This window comes from Aulonocara sp. 'chitande type north' Nkhata Bay, linkage group LG3, assembly GCF_057382095.1.
Source record: "Aulonocara sp. 'chitande type north' Nkhata Bay isolate Kocher_YH1m ecotype deep benthic linkage group LG3, A_spYH_male_GT1.1, whole genome shotgun sequence".
NCBI classification, from domain to species: domain Eukaryota; kingdom Metazoa; phylum Chordata; class Actinopteri; order Cichliformes; family Cichlidae; genus Aulonocara; species Aulonocara sp. 'chitande type north' Nkhata Bay.
This window is the reverse complement of record NC_141346.1, coordinates 59,978,047-59,997,359: the sequence shown is the minus strand read 5'-3', so window position 1 is coordinate 59,997,359 and position 19,313 is coordinate 59,978,047. Positions and strand designations below refer to the sequence as shown.

The 19,313-nt window shown below is 43.0% G+C and overlaps 3 protein-coding genes across 3 annotated transcripts in view; 1 reads left to right on the top strand and 2 right to left on the bottom strand.

The window, feature by feature from the left end:
- LOC147336382 (protein NLRC3-like) overlaps positions 1 to 16,878 on the bottom strand; it is a 26,547-nt gene extending 9,669 nt beyond the window's left edge. The window contains exons 1-5 of the mRNA XM_086286184.1: positions 16,874 to 16,878; positions 13,265 to 13,360; positions 11,719 to 11,795; positions 9,787 to 11,602; positions 8,136 to 8,309 (exon numbers count right to left, since the gene is read on the bottom strand). Coding sequence (XP_086142310.1) covers positions 8,136 to 8,309; positions 9,787 to 11,602; positions 11,719 to 11,795; positions 13,265 to 13,360; positions 16,874 to 16,878 — 2,168 coding nt within the window. The remainder of the gene's footprint in view (positions 1 to 8,135; positions 8,310 to 9,786; positions 11,603 to 11,718; positions 11,796 to 13,264; positions 13,361 to 16,873) is intronic.
- LOC147336380 (uncharacterized) overlaps positions 1 to 19,313 on the bottom strand; it is a 67,026-nt gene that overhangs the window by 41,158 nt on the left and 6,555 nt on the right. The window lies entirely within an intron of this gene.
- On the top strand, positions 16,600 to 19,313 carry LOC147336381 (uncharacterized). The gene has a single exon (XM_086287056.1). The coding sequence runs from the start codon at positions 16,907 to 16,909 to the stop codon at positions 18,563 to 18,565; it is 1,659 nt and encodes a 552-aa protein (XP_086143182.1). The 5' UTR covers positions 16,600 to 16,906; the 3' UTR covers positions 18,566 to 19,313.

Below are 19,313 nucleotides of genomic sequence, written 5' to 3'. Positions count from 1 at the left end.
TTCTAATCTTTGGATTTTTATTGAAGTTGATGAAAATGTTTTTCCCTCCTAGTTTGAGTTTGGACTTTCATTCATTAGAAGAACCTTGGTGTGTCCACTCTGAGCTCTGTAGGAACCCCAACAACAAGCCCAACAATCCAGATGGACGGTTCCAGCTGTTAACTGGAGGAATTCCATCCAAACATCTGCTCTCACTAAATTCTTCCTCACCTACAGACTGTGTTCTTCACTGCTTTAAACTTGGAAATGAATGCAGTCATTGGTCTGCGTGCTGCTTTGTTCAGAGAGCTGATTGGCTGTTGACAGTGTTTGATCAGAGCGTGTCAGTTGTTACTATGGTGACCATAAAGGCAGAAACAGGAAGTGTTTGTGTCCAATCCTGAAGCCTGTCACCATTCTCCTCTCACAGCTTCACTGAGAAGCTGCAGCTTTACAGGAAACACTGGATCTTTGTTTCATACTGACTGTGTTTAGTACAATACTGCTGACAGCACCACCCACTCACTCCATCACTCTACTGACCCCAGAGTCTCCAGTCTGTAGTCTGGACTCTGCTGAAGATCAGACAGCTGCTTCACATCTGGATCCTTCAGGTTGTTTCCGTACAGCTCCAGCTCTCTCAGATGGGAGGGGTTGGACTTCAGTGCTGCTGCCAGATAATCACAGCTGATCTTTGACAAACCACACCACATCAATCTGTATAAAGAATGAAAGATGTAAGTTTATTAGACAAAGTGTGAGCTTGAAATCATTCAGTGTTTCATCATCTGTTCAGAGCTGAAGAAGGTTCAGAATGTAGAAGTTTAGAAAATGGAAACTCCAAACAGCTGAAGCCAACAGGAAGCAGCTTCAAACAAACACAACAAGAGAAAAAACTCTGAACGTTTCACATTAAAGTCGTACATTTCTCATAAAAACAGGACAAAGACTTGAAAAAGTCGTGTTTTTCCTTCCAGGAACCACAAGGCTTCACTTTTAAAGGTGAAGTGTGAAAGAAATGGACATATTTGAAGTCCAACACCTTTTTCCAGTCACATTATTAAAGCAGACAAACTACAAGCTCATTTTCATTCCAACAAGTCATCTTCTGACCTGGACTAACAACACTGGTCTCTATGTGCAGCTGGCTGTGAGACCAGTGCTCAGGGAGCGTCTACAAAGTGCAACACTGAAAGAACATCACACACTCATTTACTTCCAGCACTTTCACACAAACATCTACTGTCATTATTGTCACCAAACTCTGTGGATCCTTTATTGCAAATTCAAATGGGATCAAATGGTCAGACAAAAGAGGGTTATGAGGAAATATGATGAAATGTTGTGTATTAGCAGCAAGTTATTGAATCATTTTCCTCAGAAACCAAACAAAATGATTGACAAACATGTTTTTACAAACTCAGTGTTGGACATGGATCAGCAGGATAAGCTGATGTTTAAAGGCATTTGAGTCTCGCTGTATGAGAGTCCAGTTATTACTCAATATTTATGGATGATGTTCTTTCAGTGTTGCACTTTGTAGACGCTCCCTGAGCCTCACAGCCAGCTGCACATGGACCAGCTGACATTACCCAGCATTAGAGGCGGCTGTAAAAAAATGGATTTTCCTATTTAAATGGTTTTAATTTGAATAAAGCGATGTTGATTCATTCAATCCTGAATCGATTTTTAATATAAATGTATTTTGCCAGAATCTCAGGTTAAAGCTCCCAAAAGTATTTCAACAACAACCGAACAGATAAAACAGTAAATGAGAGCAGCTAAACACACAAAGATGGAAACACAGAGCGTGGATCGTTCACTCGACGGCACGTACACGGACACGCCGTCGGGGCTGAAAGTGGACAGCTCACAGATCCTGAAGCTGCAGGTTTCATCTGTCTCCAACCAAAACTGACTGAACCAGCAGCAGAAGAAGATCCAAACTACGCTTTACGTTTGATGAACATCGTCATGAATTCTCTCTGACTTTGACCTTTACTTCCTGCACAGCTCTCTCTCTCTCAGTGTACTTCAAGAACAGTTTACCTTCAAAAATCTGTTTCCTGCATTATTCACTGCTTATTACGCACCAGTCTGCTGTTGTGTTCACTGCTGTCGGCCTCCGAAAACAAAGCCTCATTTCTGCTGTTCAATACTGAAGAAATGTAAACCTTTTAAAATGATGACAGATTACAAACTCTCAGCTGTGTCTGTAATCAAACCTCTGTAACTTTGCTTCACTTCAGCAGCATCAGCTCATGTTCACATGTTGATTCATGGTTTGCTTCAGTTTTTGATGGACTGCAGAATATTTTGAAGGTTATCTGCTATAAAAAGCCAGAACAGGAAAATCTGCTTCATGTGTTTCTGTTTGATCCTCAGTGACTTTGACACAAAGGCCTCTGCTGTGATGATCACACCTCTGATCAAGTCTCACAGTGTCAGCTTTGTTTTTATACATATGGATATGTGCTGATAAATGATCAGAGTTATAATATTTCCCACTGTCTGCTGTGTGCCGTGACCTTTGACCTGCTAAAGACAGTCAGCTGTGGATTATTCATTGTTGTGTCTGATACTTAGAACTGTGAGGAAGAACACTACACAGTTAATCAGGGTCCCCTCTCTCTGAATCAGGAAAGGTGGGCAGGCCGCGTGTGGGCCGCGGGCCATACGTTGAGTCTCACTGTTTGAAATGTGAACATTGTTCTGCTGCAGTCAATGGACTAAACCAGAGAAGAAGAAAACAGACTTTACCATGAAGATCCTCAGTGTGGATCAGTATAATATCAGCCTGATGTCTGCAGTTTAGTGTCAGCACAACTTTCACATCATATTCATCTCAGCACAACTAAAACATGCTGACTGACCTCAGAGTTTCAAGTCCACATCCTGGACTCTCCAGGAAACCACACAGATGCTTCACTCCTGAATCCTGCAGCTTGTTGTTCCTGCTCAGGTGCAGCTGTCTCAGATGGGAGGGGTTGGACTTCAGTGCTGCTGCCAGATAATCACAGCTGATCTCTGACAAACCACAGCTCCACAATCTGTATGAAGAATGAAAGATGTAAGTTTATTAGACAAAGTGTGAGCTTGAAATCATTCAGTGTTTCATCATCTGTTCAGAGCTGAAGAAGGTTCAGAATGTAGAAGTTTAGAAAATGGAAACTCCAAACAGCTGAAGCCAACAGGAAGCAGCTTCAAACAAACACAACAAGAGAAAAAACTCTGAATGTTTCACATTAAAGTCGTACATTTCTCATAAAAACAGGACAAAGACTTGAAAAAGTCGTGTTTTTCCTTCCAGGAACCACAAGGCTTCACTTTTAAAGGTGAAGTGTGAAAGAAATGGACATATTTGAAGTCCAACACCTTTTTCCAGTCACATTATTAAAGCAGACAAACTACAAGCTCATTTTCATTCCAACAAGTCATCTTCTGACCTGGACTAACAACACTGGTCTCTATGTGCAGCTGGCTGTGAGACCAGTGCTCAGGGAGCGTCTACAAAGTGCAACACTGAAAGAACATCACACACTCATTTGCTTCCAGCACTTTCACACAAACATCTACTGTCATTATTGTCACCAAACTCTGTGGATCCTTTATTGTAGAGCTGGGCGATATAAGATTTTTTCATATCACGATATGTTTTTTTCATTTCAGGCGATAACGATATATATCACGATATAAGCCAAATAATTATATTTGTAAGATTTAAATGTGCCGTTGCTCACAAGTAAAATGTGAAATAATCAGCAGTTTGTTTTGATTTGCATATTTATTTCCCAAAATAAGTTCAACAGGGTAGATGTACTTAAGGAACATGAGACTTTTTCAGATAAATAAAGGCAAATATTGCAAACTACACAAAAGGCAGCCGCTAAAGCGTTTAAATTTCAAAATAGAACAAACAAAACAGACTAAATTGTCAATTCCACTTAGAAACAAAATATTAATTTTAAAAATAAATCTTAGTTTGTTTTACAGAAGAACAGACAAAATTGACTAACTTTTGTCAATATCATATAAACTGAGAACTAAAAGGAAATTCTCAATCTGTCCTTGTTGTATAGCTTAGCTTTTCAAACAGTTTTAACAGTTACTTTAGTCTGACAAAAGCCGAATGACGAATTAGCGCTCTCAGTCAGAGATTGAGCATGCACCAGTTTATTGTATTTCCAGACTTGCTTTCGAAACAAATTTACAGTGCGCGCTACTCTGTTTTTTGTCAGACTTGAAATAGCCGAAATACCTTCACACTACGGAACTTCTATGGCTCTTCCGTGTGACAATCTCTCCGGCATTGGAACCATCATCTGTTTTCTCTTCGGTAACCTTCGGTCACGCTCTCGGCACACTCATTTCTTCCATTACCCGGGCGGCACGGCAGCTGGCTGCTTCCCAAACAAATACACATGTACGGCTTAGCACTTGTGCTGTACGTAACAAGTCACGTGAAGTGACGCTGCGGCTGTGATTGGTTCGGCTCTGTGCTACTTATTTTGGATTGGCTGTTCTTTTTTTTTTTTTTAAGTGGACAAGAGAGATGAGGTCTATCGCAATAGTTTAATTTTGTATCGAGAAAAAGTTATTTCGCAATACATATCGTTATCGTTCTCTCGCCCAACTCTACTTTGTTGCAAATTCAAATGGGATTCAAATGGTCAGACAAAAGAGGGTTATGAGGAAATATGATGAAATGTTGTGTATTAGCAGGAAGTTATTGAATCATTTTCCTCAGAAACCAAACAAAATGATTGACAAACATGTTTTTACAAACTAGGTGTTGGATTTGGATCAGCAGGATAAGCTGATGTTTAAAGGCATTTGAGTCTCGCTGTATGAGAGTCCAGTTATTCCTCAATATTTATGGATGATGTTCTTTCAGTGTTGCACTTTGTAGACGCTCCCTGAGCCTCACAGCCAGCTGCACATGGACCAGCTGACATTACCCAGCATTAGAGGCGGCTGTAAAAAAATGGATTTTCCTATTTAAATGGTTTTAATTTGAATAAAGCGATGTTGATTCATTCAATCCTGAATCGATTTTTAATATAAATGTATTTTGCCAGAATCTCAGGTTAAAGCTCCCAAAAGTATTTCAACAACAAGCAAACAGACAAAACAGTAAATGAGAGCAGCTAAACACACAAAGATGGAAACACAGAGCGTGGATCGTTCACTCGACGGCACGTACACGGACACGCCGTCGGGGCTGAAAGTGGACAGCTCACAGATCCTGAAGCTGCAGGTTTCATCTGTCTCCAACCAAAACTGACTGAACCAGCAGCAGAAGAAGATCCAAACTACGCTTTACGTTTGATGAACATCGTCATGAATTCTCTCTGACTTTGACGTTTACTTCCTGCACAGCTCTCTCTCTCTCAGTGTACTTCAAGAACAGTTTACCTTCAAAAATCTGTTTCCTGCATTATTCACTGCTTATTACGCACCAGTCTGCTGTTGTGTTCACTGCTGTCGGCCTCCGAAAACAAAGCCTCATTTCTGCTGTTCAATACTGAAGAAATGTAAACCTTTTAAAATGATGACAGATTACAAACTCTCAGCTGTGTCTGTAATCAAACCTCTGTAACTTTGCTTCACTTCAGCAGCATCAGCTCATGTTCACATGTTGATTCATGGTTTGCTTCAGTTTTTGATGGACTGCAGAATATTTTGAAGGTTATCTGCTATAAAAAGCCAGAACAGGAAAATCTGCTTCATGTGTTTCTGTTTGATCCTCAGTGACTTTGACACAAAGGCCTCTGCTGTGATGATCACACCTCTGATCAAGTCTCACAGTGTCAGCTTTGTTTTTATACATATGGATATGTGCTGATAAATGATCAGAGTTATAATATTTCCCACTGTCTGCTGTGTGCCGTGACCTTTGACCTGCTAAAGACAGTCAGCTGTGGATTATTCATTGTTGTGTCTGATACTTAGAACTGTGAGGAAGAACACTACACAGTTAATCAGGGTCCCCTCTCTCTGAATCAGGGAAGGTGGGCAGGCCGCGTGTGGGCCGCGGGCCATACGTTGAGTCTCACTGTTTGAAATGTGAACATTGTTCTGCTGCAGTCAATGGACTAAACCAGAGAAGAAGAAAACAGACTTTACCATGAAGATCCTCAGTGTGGATCAGTATAATATCAGCCTGATGTCTGCAGTTTAGTGTCAGCACAACTTTCACATCATATTCATCTCAGCACAACTAAAACATGCTGACTGACCCCAGAGTTTCAAGTCCACATCCTGGACTCTCCAGGAAACCACACAGATGCTTCACTCCTGAATCCTGCAGCTTGTTGTTGTAGCTCAGCTCCAGCTCTGTCAGATGGGAGGGGTTGGACTTCAGTGCTGCTGCCAGATAATCACAGCTGATCTCTGACAAACCACAGTCCATCAATCTGTATAAAGAATGAAAGATGTAAGTTTATTAGACAAAGTGTGAGCTTGAAATCATTCAGTGTTTCATCATCTGTTCAAAGCTGAAGAAGGTTCAGAATGTAGAAGTTTAGAAAATGGAAACTCCAAACAGCTGAAGTCAACAGGAAGCAGCTTCAAACAAACACAACAAGAGAAAAAACTCTGAATGTTTCACATTAAAGTCGTACATTTCTCATAAAAACAGGACAAAGACTTGAAAAAGTCGTGTTTTTCCTTCCAGGAACCACAAGGCTTCACTTTTAAAGGTGAAGTGTGAAAGAAATGGACATATTTGAAGTCCAACACCTTTTTCCAGTCACATTATTAAAGCAGACAAACTACAAGCTCATTTTCATTCCAACAAGTCATCTTCTGACCTGGACTAACAACACTGGTCTCTATGTGCAGCTGGCTGTGAGACCAGTGCTCAGGGAGCGTCTACAAAGTGCAACACTGAAAGAACATCACACACTCATTTGCTTCCATCATCCAACCTGAAGAGGAAACAGAGACGCCTCCCCTTCAAAGTAAAAGCTGCTCCTTTTGGACACAGTATCAAAGAAAGTCTACAGTATAACATAGAAAAGACAGAACAAAGTTTTGGTTGTTTTTAAATTGTGCAGAAATGAAACTACACTAAGCTCAATTATGTGACAGACATTTCATCCCATGTCAGTTTGGCCTCATCCTGGGCCGGATTATCCAGCACACACTCTGACCACAGGCCCAGGGGCCACGCACAGCTGGGCTCCATCCAAGAGACAGCAAACAAACCAACACAATAATAAAAAGCACCATGTGATCTTCTTACATCTTCAAGACAAACATAGGAAAAACATGAGCATATTTGTTTCCTGATAAAATGATGTGACAGGTAGAACAGAGTAAAGTGGTGGTGTTACAGCCTTTCTCCCCTCTGCTGCCGAGGCTGTTAGTCTCTCCCAAACTCAGCTACAGGACTTCCAAATGAATGAAAGCAGCAGAAGTGGCTTTACAAATGAAAGAGGAAGAGGAGAAGAAGAGGAGAGGGAGGCCACCCTGACCATCACTCCAGCTGAAAACATCACACTTCCATTAAAGTTGGTGAGAAAATGTTGAGCAGGATGAGCTGCTGGCTAATCTGGAGGCTGTAGCAGCAGCTCACAGTCACAGTGGGTTTCCACTCATGAAAAAGCTCTGGCTGCTTCATTTCTCATCTCATATCAGAGACTTTAAAGCTTCACTGAAGCTGTACTGTGATGCTTCCATATTCCAGTGAGGCCTCCATAATGATTTCAGCTGTTCTGTACACACACTGTGTGCCCTGTATGGCTCAAAGTCTCTGCAGCCTGTTTTTATCTGCTATCATCAGATCTTCATCATCCTCATTCACATCCCTCACACACTCTACAGCCTCATCAGCACTGACTTCATCTTCACTGACTGATGGAGCACAACATGAACCTGTGGAGGCTGAAACACTGTCCTGTCAAACATCTCCCCGTCACCACTCCACTTCTGTCAGCCTTTAAATGAACCCTGCTCAAGTTTGTCACTTCTGTTTGGAGCCAAAAGGAAAAACTGTTGTTCAGTCGTTTGGAAAGACAACATTTCTGAAAGCACTCAAACTTCTTCACATTTGTCTTCAGACACATCCTGAACATTTAGGAACTAAAGAAAGTTTCAAACATCAAAGACCTGAAATATAGAAAAACTACAACAGCCGCAGTCAGTGAACTCACCTCAGAGTCTTCAGTCCACAGTTTGGACTCTCCAGTCCAGCACACAGAAGCTTCACTGCTGAATCCTGCAGCTTGTTCTCATTCATGTTCAGCTGTGTCAGATGGGAGGGGCTGGACTTCAGAGCTGAGGCCACAACTTCACAGTGAGACTCTGAGAGTCCACACCGAGTCAGTCTGTGATGATAGAAAATATAAAATGTGTTATTATAAAAGCAGAAAATCTGCATTATAAACACAGACTGAATGTATATGAAGACAAAACAGAGTGAGGTCATAATCTGATGAATCTGCTCTTCACATCTGTGCTTCAGCTCCTCTTACTGTGTTTGACATGACACAACGATTGAGTCTCTCTCAGACCTGCAGACTTTTAATGAGAATCTTTGTTTGGCTTTAATCTGCAGATGAAGGAGGAAGATGGTGTCACATTTAGGCTTCCATAATGTCCACAGTCTGTCACTGAGATCTGATCCAGAGTCAGAGTGAAGACACACATTTGGACTGTTTCCTGTTTTGACTCCAGAACATTTTGAATGAGTTCAGCTCAGTGAAGAGTTCCAGCTGGAAAGATGATCTCTGTTTGCTACCTGCTGTCAGGTACGACTGTTCACGTCCACACGCAGGAAAAACCTGCTGACTGTTACCAAACGGAGCAGAAATCTCATCACTGGACAATAATGATGAATGAACTCAGAGCTGCTGATATCAGATCTGATTTCAGGGGAACTAAACACAGAAATGATTGGCTCATTTTAGCTTTCTGAGCCATTATCTGCTGCTGTGTCGCTAGTTGGCAGAAAATGATTTGTATTCCTGTTCAGGGCTTCAGTGTTTATGAGTCCAGATCCAGGTGACAGCAAGTCACAATGATGTTACCTGTCTGTGTCCAGCAGCAGCCTGTATTCACTTTGAATATTGTTATAACCTGACATGGATCAGTTTGTCTTTGATTGGTTTGTAAATGTCACTGTTTCCATTGGACCTGAGTGACGTACAAAGACAGAGAGGGAGAGAAAGGAGAGAGAGGATGGAGACAGCAAAGAGAGAGCAAACACAAACAGGTGAGAGTGGACAGGTGACCAAGGTCAGCAACCAATCAGAGAGCTTCTGTTTGACCCACAGTCACTGATGATGACTGCACATAACCAAGCAGTGTGTTACTCTGATATCAAATATGGATCCTGCTCTTATAATAATGATCATCAGATGATGTCATTGTGTTATTTTGTAGCTGAATACGATGTTTGTGTGATTATCAGTGAAAGAAGCAGTGAGGAGGATGGAGAGAGAGAGAGGACAGAGGGTGAAGTTAGATGATTTGAGTGATTTCCAGCAGGACACTTAAACATGTCAGTGGACGTCCTAAAGAACATATTCACTGATATGAAACGTGTCATTGAACAGGATTAATATCAGTGGAAACATGGTGGAAACAGCTGTGACTGCATGGATGTGACACACTTCAAATCTGTTCTCCACTCTTGGATTTGGGATCCATGGAGCTGCTGCTGAGTCTGTACAATAAAGGAATGGTGTGGAAGGTTGCAGCGTACGGACACAAACACTTTGTGGTTACAATCTGATTTTATTTTCAACATTAAACTACTAACCTACACTGATCAATGATGTTAATGATCACATCTGGACTCACCCAGCCTTTCTGCAGTTCCTCACAGCTGGAATCAGTCTCTGTCGTCCCTGCTCTGATGTGTTGTACTTCTGCAGGTCAAACTGATCCAGAACCTCCTCTGACATCTGCAGCAAGAAGGACAGAGCTGAGCACTGGATCTCAGAGAGTTTCTTCTCTGATCTGTTCTCTGACTTCAGGAACTCTTGGATCTCCTGATGTACTGAGAGGTCGTTCATCTCCATCAGACAGTGGAAGATGTTGATGCTTCTGTCAGGAGAGATTTTATCACTGTTCATCTTCTTCAGGTTGTTGATGACACTCTGGATGGTTCCTGGACTGATCTCTGTCTGACCCAGCAGACCTACTAAGAGTCTCTGGTTGGACTCCAGACAGAGGCCATGAAGGAAGCGAACAAAAAGGTCCAGGTGGCCATTTTTACTCTGGAGGGATTTATACATGGCTCTCCTCAGAAATACATCAAGTGATTGGAGATGTTTGTTATCAAAAAGACTGGTGAAAGATTCTGATTTTAGAAACATCTTCAGCACCTTTGTCTTCCTGTTGATGTGACAGTGGAACTTGTAGACAGCAGCCAGAAACTCCTGAATGCTCAGATGAACAAAGCAGTAGACTGGTTTCTGGAAGATCACACACTCTCTTTTGAAGATCTCTGTACAAACTCCTGAGTACACCGAGGCCTCTGTCACATCCAGACCACACTGCTCCAGGTCTTCTTGGTAGAACATGATGTTTCCTTTCTCCAGATGTTCAAACGCCAGCCTCCCCAGCTTCAGAAGAACTTCCCTGTCAGCCTTCGTCAGCTCCTGTGGACTCGTCTCACGTCCCTCATGGTACTTGTTCTTCTTCCTCTTTGTCTGAACCAGCAGGAAGTGTGAGTACATGTCAGTCAGGGTCTTGGGCAGCTCTCCTCTCTGCTCTGTAGTCAACATGTGCTCCAGAACTGTAGCAGTGATCCAGCAGAAGACTGGGATACTACACATGATGTGGAGGCTCCTGGATGTCTTCATGTGGGAGATGATTCTGCTGGACAGCTCTTCATCACTGAATCTCCTCCTGAAGTACTCCTCCTTCTGGGCGTCAGTGAAGCCTCGTACTTCTGTTAGCCTGTCAACACATGTAGGAGGGATCTGATTGGCTGCTGCAGGTCGGGAAGTTATCCAGACGAGAGCCGAGGGAAGCAGCTTCCCCTGGATGAGGTTTGTCAGCAGCTGGCTGACTGATGACTTCTGTGTGACATCAGACAGCAGCTTCCTGTTGGTGAAATCCAATGAAAGTCTGCTTTCATCCAGGCCGTCAAAGATGAACAAAAGCTGAGAGACAGCCAGCTTCTCTGCTGTGACCTTCTGTAATGTTGGATGGAAAACATGGAGCAGCTCCAGAAGACTGTACTGCTCATCTCTGATCAGGTTCAGCTCCCTGAATGAAAGCAGAACCACCACACTGACATGTTGGTTCTCCAAGCCCTCTGCCCAGTCCAGAGTGAACTTCTGCACTGAGAAGGTTTTTCCAACACCAGCCACGCCGTTGGTCAGAACCACTCTGATGGGTCTCTGTTGGTCAGGTAAGGCTTTAAAGATGTCCTGGCACCTGATTGGAGCGTCATGGAGGGCGTCCATCTTGGAAGCTGTCTCCAGCTGCCTCACCTCATGTTGGGTATGAACCTCTTCACTCTGTCCCTCTGTGATGTAGAGCTCAGTGTAGATCCTGTTGAGGAGGGTTCTACTTCCTGTTTCATCACTTCCTTCAGTCACACGTTCACATCTCCTCCTCAGACTGATCTTATGTTCATCTAAAACCTCCTGCAGACCAACATCTGCTGAAAGAAAGAAAAACAATGAGACTAAAGAGAAAGAAAACTCTTCAATGTCTGAACAACACAAGAAGTCCAGTTTTCAGAAATGAGTCCATCAGCAGACAGATGTTCAGTCTTACTTTGTACACAGCTGCTCTGACTGGCTGTCTGCAGTCCAGCTCTGCTTCTGGATCTTTCTCCACACTGTGCAGAAGCTCTGATGGTGACACAGAAAAGTCACAGTGGAGATACTTCTGTCCACCTTTGATTAGACTCATTATAAAAAGGAAACAAAGTTTGAACACAGTCATGTTTCCAGTTCACTGACTTACATTTATTCCATGGACACTCACTCTAACCTGAAGCACAGCTACAACCCAACATTGTTGAGGCCTCATCTCCTCCTTTCCTGACTGTAGAGGTTAAATATGCAACAACCAACAAATAAAAGAATTTGGTTCATTTCAAAGAAATTCACACGGTGACCAAGTAAAGTAACCGTAGTAAAGGAGACAACATCCCGTTGATGGTGGGATTATTTGAAAGATTTGCTTTGGTCACGTCACCAAATGCAGTTGAACCACCCGTGGATCCATGTTTGACCATTCTACCACTCTGAGCTCTGCTTTTGAATCATTTTATTATTATCATCATTCATTTATTCATTCTTTGGAGGGGGGCTATTTCCTAATGCCGCCCTAATAAGCTGATGTTCAAGGGGAAATATAACAGAAACTCTTTCAGTGTTATTCATTAATAAATTAACAGATAAACTGTGAAGAAGAAAAAACTGAGATTTAAAGGAGAGAGTGAGAAACTTGATCATCCATCCTCATAATACATGTTTATCAGTATCTGCTGTGACCATACTGCAGTAATAACTACAAGTCTACATTTCTGTGACTGTTGATCAATCACAGCAGGAATCTGAGCTCATCTCTGCACACAGAGCAGCTTCAGCTCTGGGATAAACTGCTCGCTTCACGTCCTTCTCAGCTCACAGACACTCATCCTGATATTTTCCTTTAACATTTGATGCTATAATTCATCTGAGTTTACACTTTATCTGCATGAATACAGAAAAACAGACCCAAACACCAGAAACCATCAGTTTCACCATGTAGAATATATTGTTGTTTCCTTGCTTTTAATTCAGAGAAAAACTCTGATTTGGATTTTCTCTGTTCTCTTTGCCACAGCCCATCCCAGCAGCAGCTGAAGCAGCTGACTGTCACAACACTGAATAACACTTTAGGAGGAATTTCAGAGGTCAGTAAAGCTCCAGTTTCAACATCAGTTAATTAATCATAGTTCATCATAAATGTTAACCTGGCTGGCACACATGTTAATGTTAGCCATTTAAATATTAGCAGTTAGCTGAGGCCACAAGAAGAAGAGGCCCTAGAAGAACAATGGATGATAAGATTAGATTTTCAAGACTAGGCAGAGACGTGTTTTCCTTACCTAACCTAACCTACAGTTGTGTTTCCTTATTTCTGCTGTTTGCATGTTCACAGCTGAAATAAAGCTGCCTCTTTGACTTCATCCTGTTGTGTTTGGGTCCAATCCTGCCTGTCACACAGCGCTACAGGACAAAGTCTAAGATTTTTATCTTTTTAATGAATCTTTGGTCATATTTATCCAGGAAAACACAAACATGTAAAGGAGTCATCACAGTTCTCTGACCTCGTTGGTTCAGCACTGAAGTCTGGAGGGTAATCTTTGGACCAGTCACTCCTCACCGACGGACAGCTGGATCCTGCAGACTGTGACCTCTGACCTCTGCAGACACAAACATGTTCTATTCAATGATCAATTCTCTGATAAAGTGATTGAAGCAGCTGTGATCACACAGACTGCAGATAATGCAGCTGTTTCCTGTCAGTAACAGTCCTCTTAGATTAGAGTTCAGCTTTTTACAGGAAAACAAATGTCCCTGAATGCAACAGTGAGACACAGTCTGCCTGTGTGGCTGTGATAGCTGCCGTTAGGAGCTGTCGAGGAGGGAAATTATTTTACTGCTATTGTTAAATAATTGTCATTGCATTAATAATATAATCTGCAGCATGGATATTGCATTCCAAGGTTTAAACAGTGTCTCTTTCAGAAAGACTGAGTTGCAGGCTGACAGGAAGTTGTATGCAGAAAGAAGCAGGAAGTTATTTTGAGCCGCAGGCTAAGACGAGGCTTTAACAATGTAATAGATAGCTTTAAGAAGGCCTTAAGCAGCTATGACTATTTTATACACAATGCATATCTGTGCTTATTAAAGAGTTGGAGCTCGGTCAATTAATTGGGGGTCGGAAGCTTTGTTCGGCGCGATGTTCGGACAATCTATTGTGCAAGTGACTTGGAGCCATAGAAGGAATTGCAATACATGCTTACAAAACACTTATATATCAGATCATTTTATATTAAGGTTTTAGTAGAGGTTCTTGATTAAAACATTTATTTAGTAGAAGACATACACATAGTCTCAGTGAGCTTCTGGTCTGGTAAAAGGTCAGAAGTGCAACAGGTGAATTGAGAAAGAGCATTTGAGGACGAGACACAGACAGTAGGTGAAGAGGTGACACAAAGAGCATGTGAGGTCAACACACACACACACACACTTTAAATTAGATTTATTTAGAGGAGAGGTTAGTTATGTTTGGCTGTAACTGCAAAATTGTCTTGGTAAAAGAGGAACCGTTTCTTGGTGTCTCGGCAAGAAAGAGGAACAAGACAAGAACTGAAAGGTAGACAGGAAGGGCTAGCCATGAAAATAGAAGATGATTTTCTAGGTGAAAAGTCATGATGATGTTGATCTGATCTATGTATAAAATGTATCTGTGACGCATGAAGGGGCGTCAGTAAACAAACCCTGATGCTATAAAATATCTGTTCATGCTTTGATTAAGTCGAAGACTACTTCCTGTCTGCGTACAGAGTTGTCTTCCCACGCGTGTATTCATTAAAATCATCGTTTGACTTCACCCGGCCGGATTGGTGTGGTTATTCTTCGATCACCTCTTGTACCCTTCCTCAATACTGAATCTTAACATTTGGGGGCTTCGTCCGGTTATTGAGGAGGGAGAGTTGGAGGTTTGGACGGAGAAATCCGGGGTCTTGGGTGGTCTGACGGGCAGACATGAATTCCAGTGGTCTAAGTGAGTGGGCATAAGCCGGCTTATCCAAAAGGTAAGGCACTACCTGTTGAATTATTTCCAAAGTGTGCCAAATTGGAAATGATAAAATTTAAGTCTACTCACTGAAGTTACTGGTGGATGTCTGTTTTGATTTTGATGAGAATCTCATGACAGTACTGAGGATTTAAAGCAGTTGGACTGCTGGAAAGGATTTAATGCGGTTGGACCGCGGGAAGCAGTTGGACTGCTGGAAATGATTTTAGTAGGTTAGGGAATTTGGTTATTTTTTGGTTATAAGGTTGGACCTGCTTCAGTCTTACACTTTGTTGGGTGTTTTACTGTTGTTCCAAAGTATTATAAATTACTCAAGAACGCCAGTTGGACTGGTAGGAAGCGCAGTTCTCGGAGGTAATGCTCCCTCCTGGCCGAGGACGCTTGGCCCTGACCTATCGGCGAATAGGGTTAGTACGGTCGGCAACCGGGGAGAACTTGGGAACCTCCAAAATAGCTAGTGGTTGGACCACTTTACCGTTTGGAACGGTAATCTGCGCTTTTTTGGGCAGCAAAGGTTGGACCTTGGGTGTTGGACACTTTTAAATTGAGTTAGGGACTTTAGAGATGAGGCCAGAAACTGTTGGACAGATACTGGTTAATTGATTACAAAAAAGTTGGACTTTTATCGGTTAGACCGTTAACTTAAATTTTTCGAAATTCGGTAGGTGTTAAAAGGCATAAAATCTGTGCAGTTGTAAATATAAGACGTCTCTGTAATAAAAAGATTTCTGTGGGTCGAGTCAGCAATGCACTGACTGCCTGCTGCTATTCTTAGATGAAGAGTGTGTGTGCATGCAAATGAGGCAGCTGATGCAGAGCGCATGAGAGGACTATGCTTTCGGTTTTGTGTGTCATTCAGCTCTGTAACTATTGTTTGCAAATGTGGATAAATGTCTGCAATTAAAATGCTGGCTTAGTAAATAACAACATTGTAAATATATGAATGGTGACAGCGTTTCAAAATAGAATATAAGAATTGTTTGTGTTTAAAACCAACGTTTAGGTAAAGAAGATTTAAGGTGGATTTGAAGGCATAAACAAAAAATAAAAGGGTTACAGTCTGCAAGGGTTGTTAATTCATGAGCTGACTGGATGCAGAGTAAGTGGAGTGGTCATCCTGAGAGGATTGAATGATGCTCTAACTCTGTGGTCAAGTCGGGCATAGGCTTTAAGCAACCATGAGCCACTAATAAGCGTGACAAATTAATGAGTATGTGTAAATTGAACTTGTTAAATAGCTTTGATAGGAGTAACTCAATGAGCACGCAATAAAGTGGACTTTTTAGGGGCAGTTTATCACTGACACAATAAAAAGCAACTTAATTAGTAGTTCAATAACAAATGGTAAAGATAACCTTTGTTATTTGATAAGAGAGAGAAAATTCAGGTTACATATAGTGAATAAATAAGGAAATGTTAATCTCTGCGTCATTCCACACTGAAATTTCAATTGTAGGGGATCATTTGGAGGTGAATTGTGTAGGACACGGGGAGACAGAAGAATCTCCCCATGAGTTTTCAGTGTGCATAGAAATTGAGGAGGCTGAACTGGAAGCCTGCCTGGGTCGTTGTTTTTGTTTATTTGAGGGTCTGCTGGAAGTTTGTGAAAACGACCACCTTGATATGTGGGAGCCTTCTCGGGCAGCGATTTTTTTGTTAAACCTGTGGCAGGCTGTGCAACATGGAGAAAGCTTTGACATAATGTCATAAAGGTGATTTCTTGGTTTTAGACTTATTAGTACGGGACAAGTTGAGGGACCCTTGAGGGTGTGTTGCTGTAAAGTATATAAGGGACGCGTAGCGCCGTTAATGGGTTTAAAATAAATGAAAAAACACTAATCCGAGGAACTATTGGAGAGGTAAGTATACGGAGGTGAGCGCGTTGCGCATAAGGGTTGCTGGTGTCATATATTAACACTTTGAGGGCGAATAATTTTGATTGAGTGTCAACGCTTGAGAACGCGAGGACAGCGTCTAAAGTGCTGGGTTAAACTTTGTGTATCACCGAGCAGGGGAAGAGGAGCCAGTGGTTGCGAGAACAGCGAGACGAAGACTGAAACCGAAAGTTAAGCGTGTCTGGGTGACCTAGACCAAGAAGGTGGAGTCGACCAACGCCATTGGAAGAGGTAAGTCTGTGTTTCAGAGAATGGCTGACAGCTCGGGTGCGACACCTAGTGGGAAAAGGGGATGCAAACCTCTGAAGGATCAGCTTGAACAGCTTAAGAAAGCTATTCGTTTGGCTTCCCCTGGAGTATTAAAATCAGCAGAGAAAGAGTGCCAAGCGATGGAGGTTGAGGTAAGTAAACTTATTACATCCCAACAGAAAGGGCTGGGTGTTAAAATACCGCTGAGCTTGGTGTTAAAAACTGAAGGAGAAGTGTACGGACAAATGCATGAGGCCCTACGTGCGTCCATAGAGGCATTAACGGCATTGGAGGTTATAAAGCAGAGAATAATGCAGGGAGGGCCAGAAGAGGAGAATGAAGACCGTGCGACGTCATCAGAAGAAGAAGACGATGAGGAGGACGAAGATGGAGGAGCTGAACCTCAACCAAGTACAAGCCTAATTTTGAGGAAAAGAAGTGTGAAGAGAGACCAAGCACAGAGACGGCCCATATTTAAGAGCTCAAAGGGGAAAGGAAAGTTGAGGAAGAGTAGAAGAGTGAGTTTTGAACAAGGAGCTCCTGACCCTGGTTTAAGTCTGCCTCTAATAGCAGGTCCAGAGAACGAACCAGTTTATCGCGCCTATAAGGTGAGAGATTTGGAAGCATTGGTTAAACAACTTCCACCAATAACCAAGGGAGAACATTGGGAAGGAGAAGAATTAGCGCTGGGCGACTTTCGCGCTTTGGCCGGACGTTGTATGCTGGGTGGTGGGTTAGCAGATGTAGAGCAGATAGCTCAAACAACCAGATATGCAAATGACCTGAAATATCATGAGGTGCAGAGTGACTTAGCAGATGCAGTTCGGGAGAAGGACCCAACTCTTAACTTTGGAGCCATTCCAAAAATTATTTGGGATCCCAAAAAGAAACCCAGAGAGTGTTTAGCTAAAGCAAAGGAACAATGGTTGTTAGAAACAGGAATACATCCGGGGAAGGAGGGTGAAAGTAGAGCGTGGTTTCGTTCGGCAGTGCTGGCAGGGCTGCCCAATCAGGTTGCAGTTGACTTGGAAAAGAACCCAGATTTTGCCGTTGCAGACTCGGTGCAGTGGGACAGACATATGACCCACAGACTTCAGCAGGAACAGGATTTGGCAAACAAACAAAAGAAAGAGTTGGAGGAAGCCCAGGCGTGGCTGGTCAAGTTGCAGCTGGCAGAAGCAAAAAACAAAGCAGGAGACAGAAAGAAAGAGGATAAAGAGAGCGCAAGGAAAATAATGGTGGCAAGGCCTCAGCCCGATCCTGTGCCTGACTGGCCAGATCAGGATCCGGGTCTCTACCCTGATGACCGTTGGCCCGCCAATGCACCAAGGCAGCGTCAACCCGTAGGGAATTGGGGGACCGGTGGACCGCAGAGAGGGCGTGGTGGATCCGTGAGGGGAGGACAAAGGGCTCGGAATCCAGGGAATCCTAATAATGTGTCTTGGACTGGCTGTTACAGCTGTGGAGCAGAAGGACACTGGTCCCGAGAATGCCCTGAATCGCAGCGAAATTATCAGAGGCGAGGCTATCAACCCCAGGCACGAGGAGGCCCAAGACAAAGAGTTGCTTACAGGGGAGCACATCAGGCTCCAAACCCGAATGCAGCACCAGCCCCCCAGTACCCAGTAGCCGACTGGGGCTGGGAGGGGGAGCAATACTGATGGAGCCCGGAGAAACTGAACAGCGTGGGGACGGCAGAACCTATGCTGTCAATGATGATGATCCAGCATTGACACAGCTGGGAAAACAGACTTTGAAGCACCAATATGTGGTGTCCTGACAGGTGCCTGGAAAATCTCATGGGCAGGGACCTGCTTGTGAAACTGGGATCACCTTCAAAGACTCAATATTTAGTCCAGAACTCTGAACAACCCACTGCCGAAATCTACTGGGGGAGGCTAGTGGAAGAAGGCATTCTGAGACATTATCAGCTGTGGAAACCCTGGATAATGAGCCTGGCCGTCTATTCCCCACCGCGAGATCCTTTCCACGTTACACTCTTTTATGATAGGGAAGATAACGATATCTATCGGGAACAGTTCCAGTCTGATCTTGAGGGACAGACGTGGAATGTGCAAACACATAACATTTATGTTGGACCAGAAGGTGTGGCCGCGGCTGTGAAATTTACTGATGAACAACTGCCTTGGTACAATGTGGGAGAGGATTCAGCCCCTCACATTACATTGGCGGTCCACGAGGGTCATGGGCCAAGAGATCTGGGACCAATGGTCAAGCGGGCGCTGGACAACGCATGCTGGCAAAGCACCCAAATTCCAAACGTTTGGTATGCACCAAAATGTAAAATATATCGCATAACTTGTTTGTCCAACGATGCAGTGATCTTAGAACATAAAGAAATCTCCAGAATACATGGCAGGGAAAGAATGGATCATCCTGATGCAGTAG

Bases quoted from the DNA above. Each gene is read 5' to 3' on its own strand.
- LOC147336381 (XM_086287056.1), top strand. From the start codon at position 16,907: ATGGCTGACAGCTCGGGTGCGACACCTAGTGGGAAAAGGGGATGCAAA.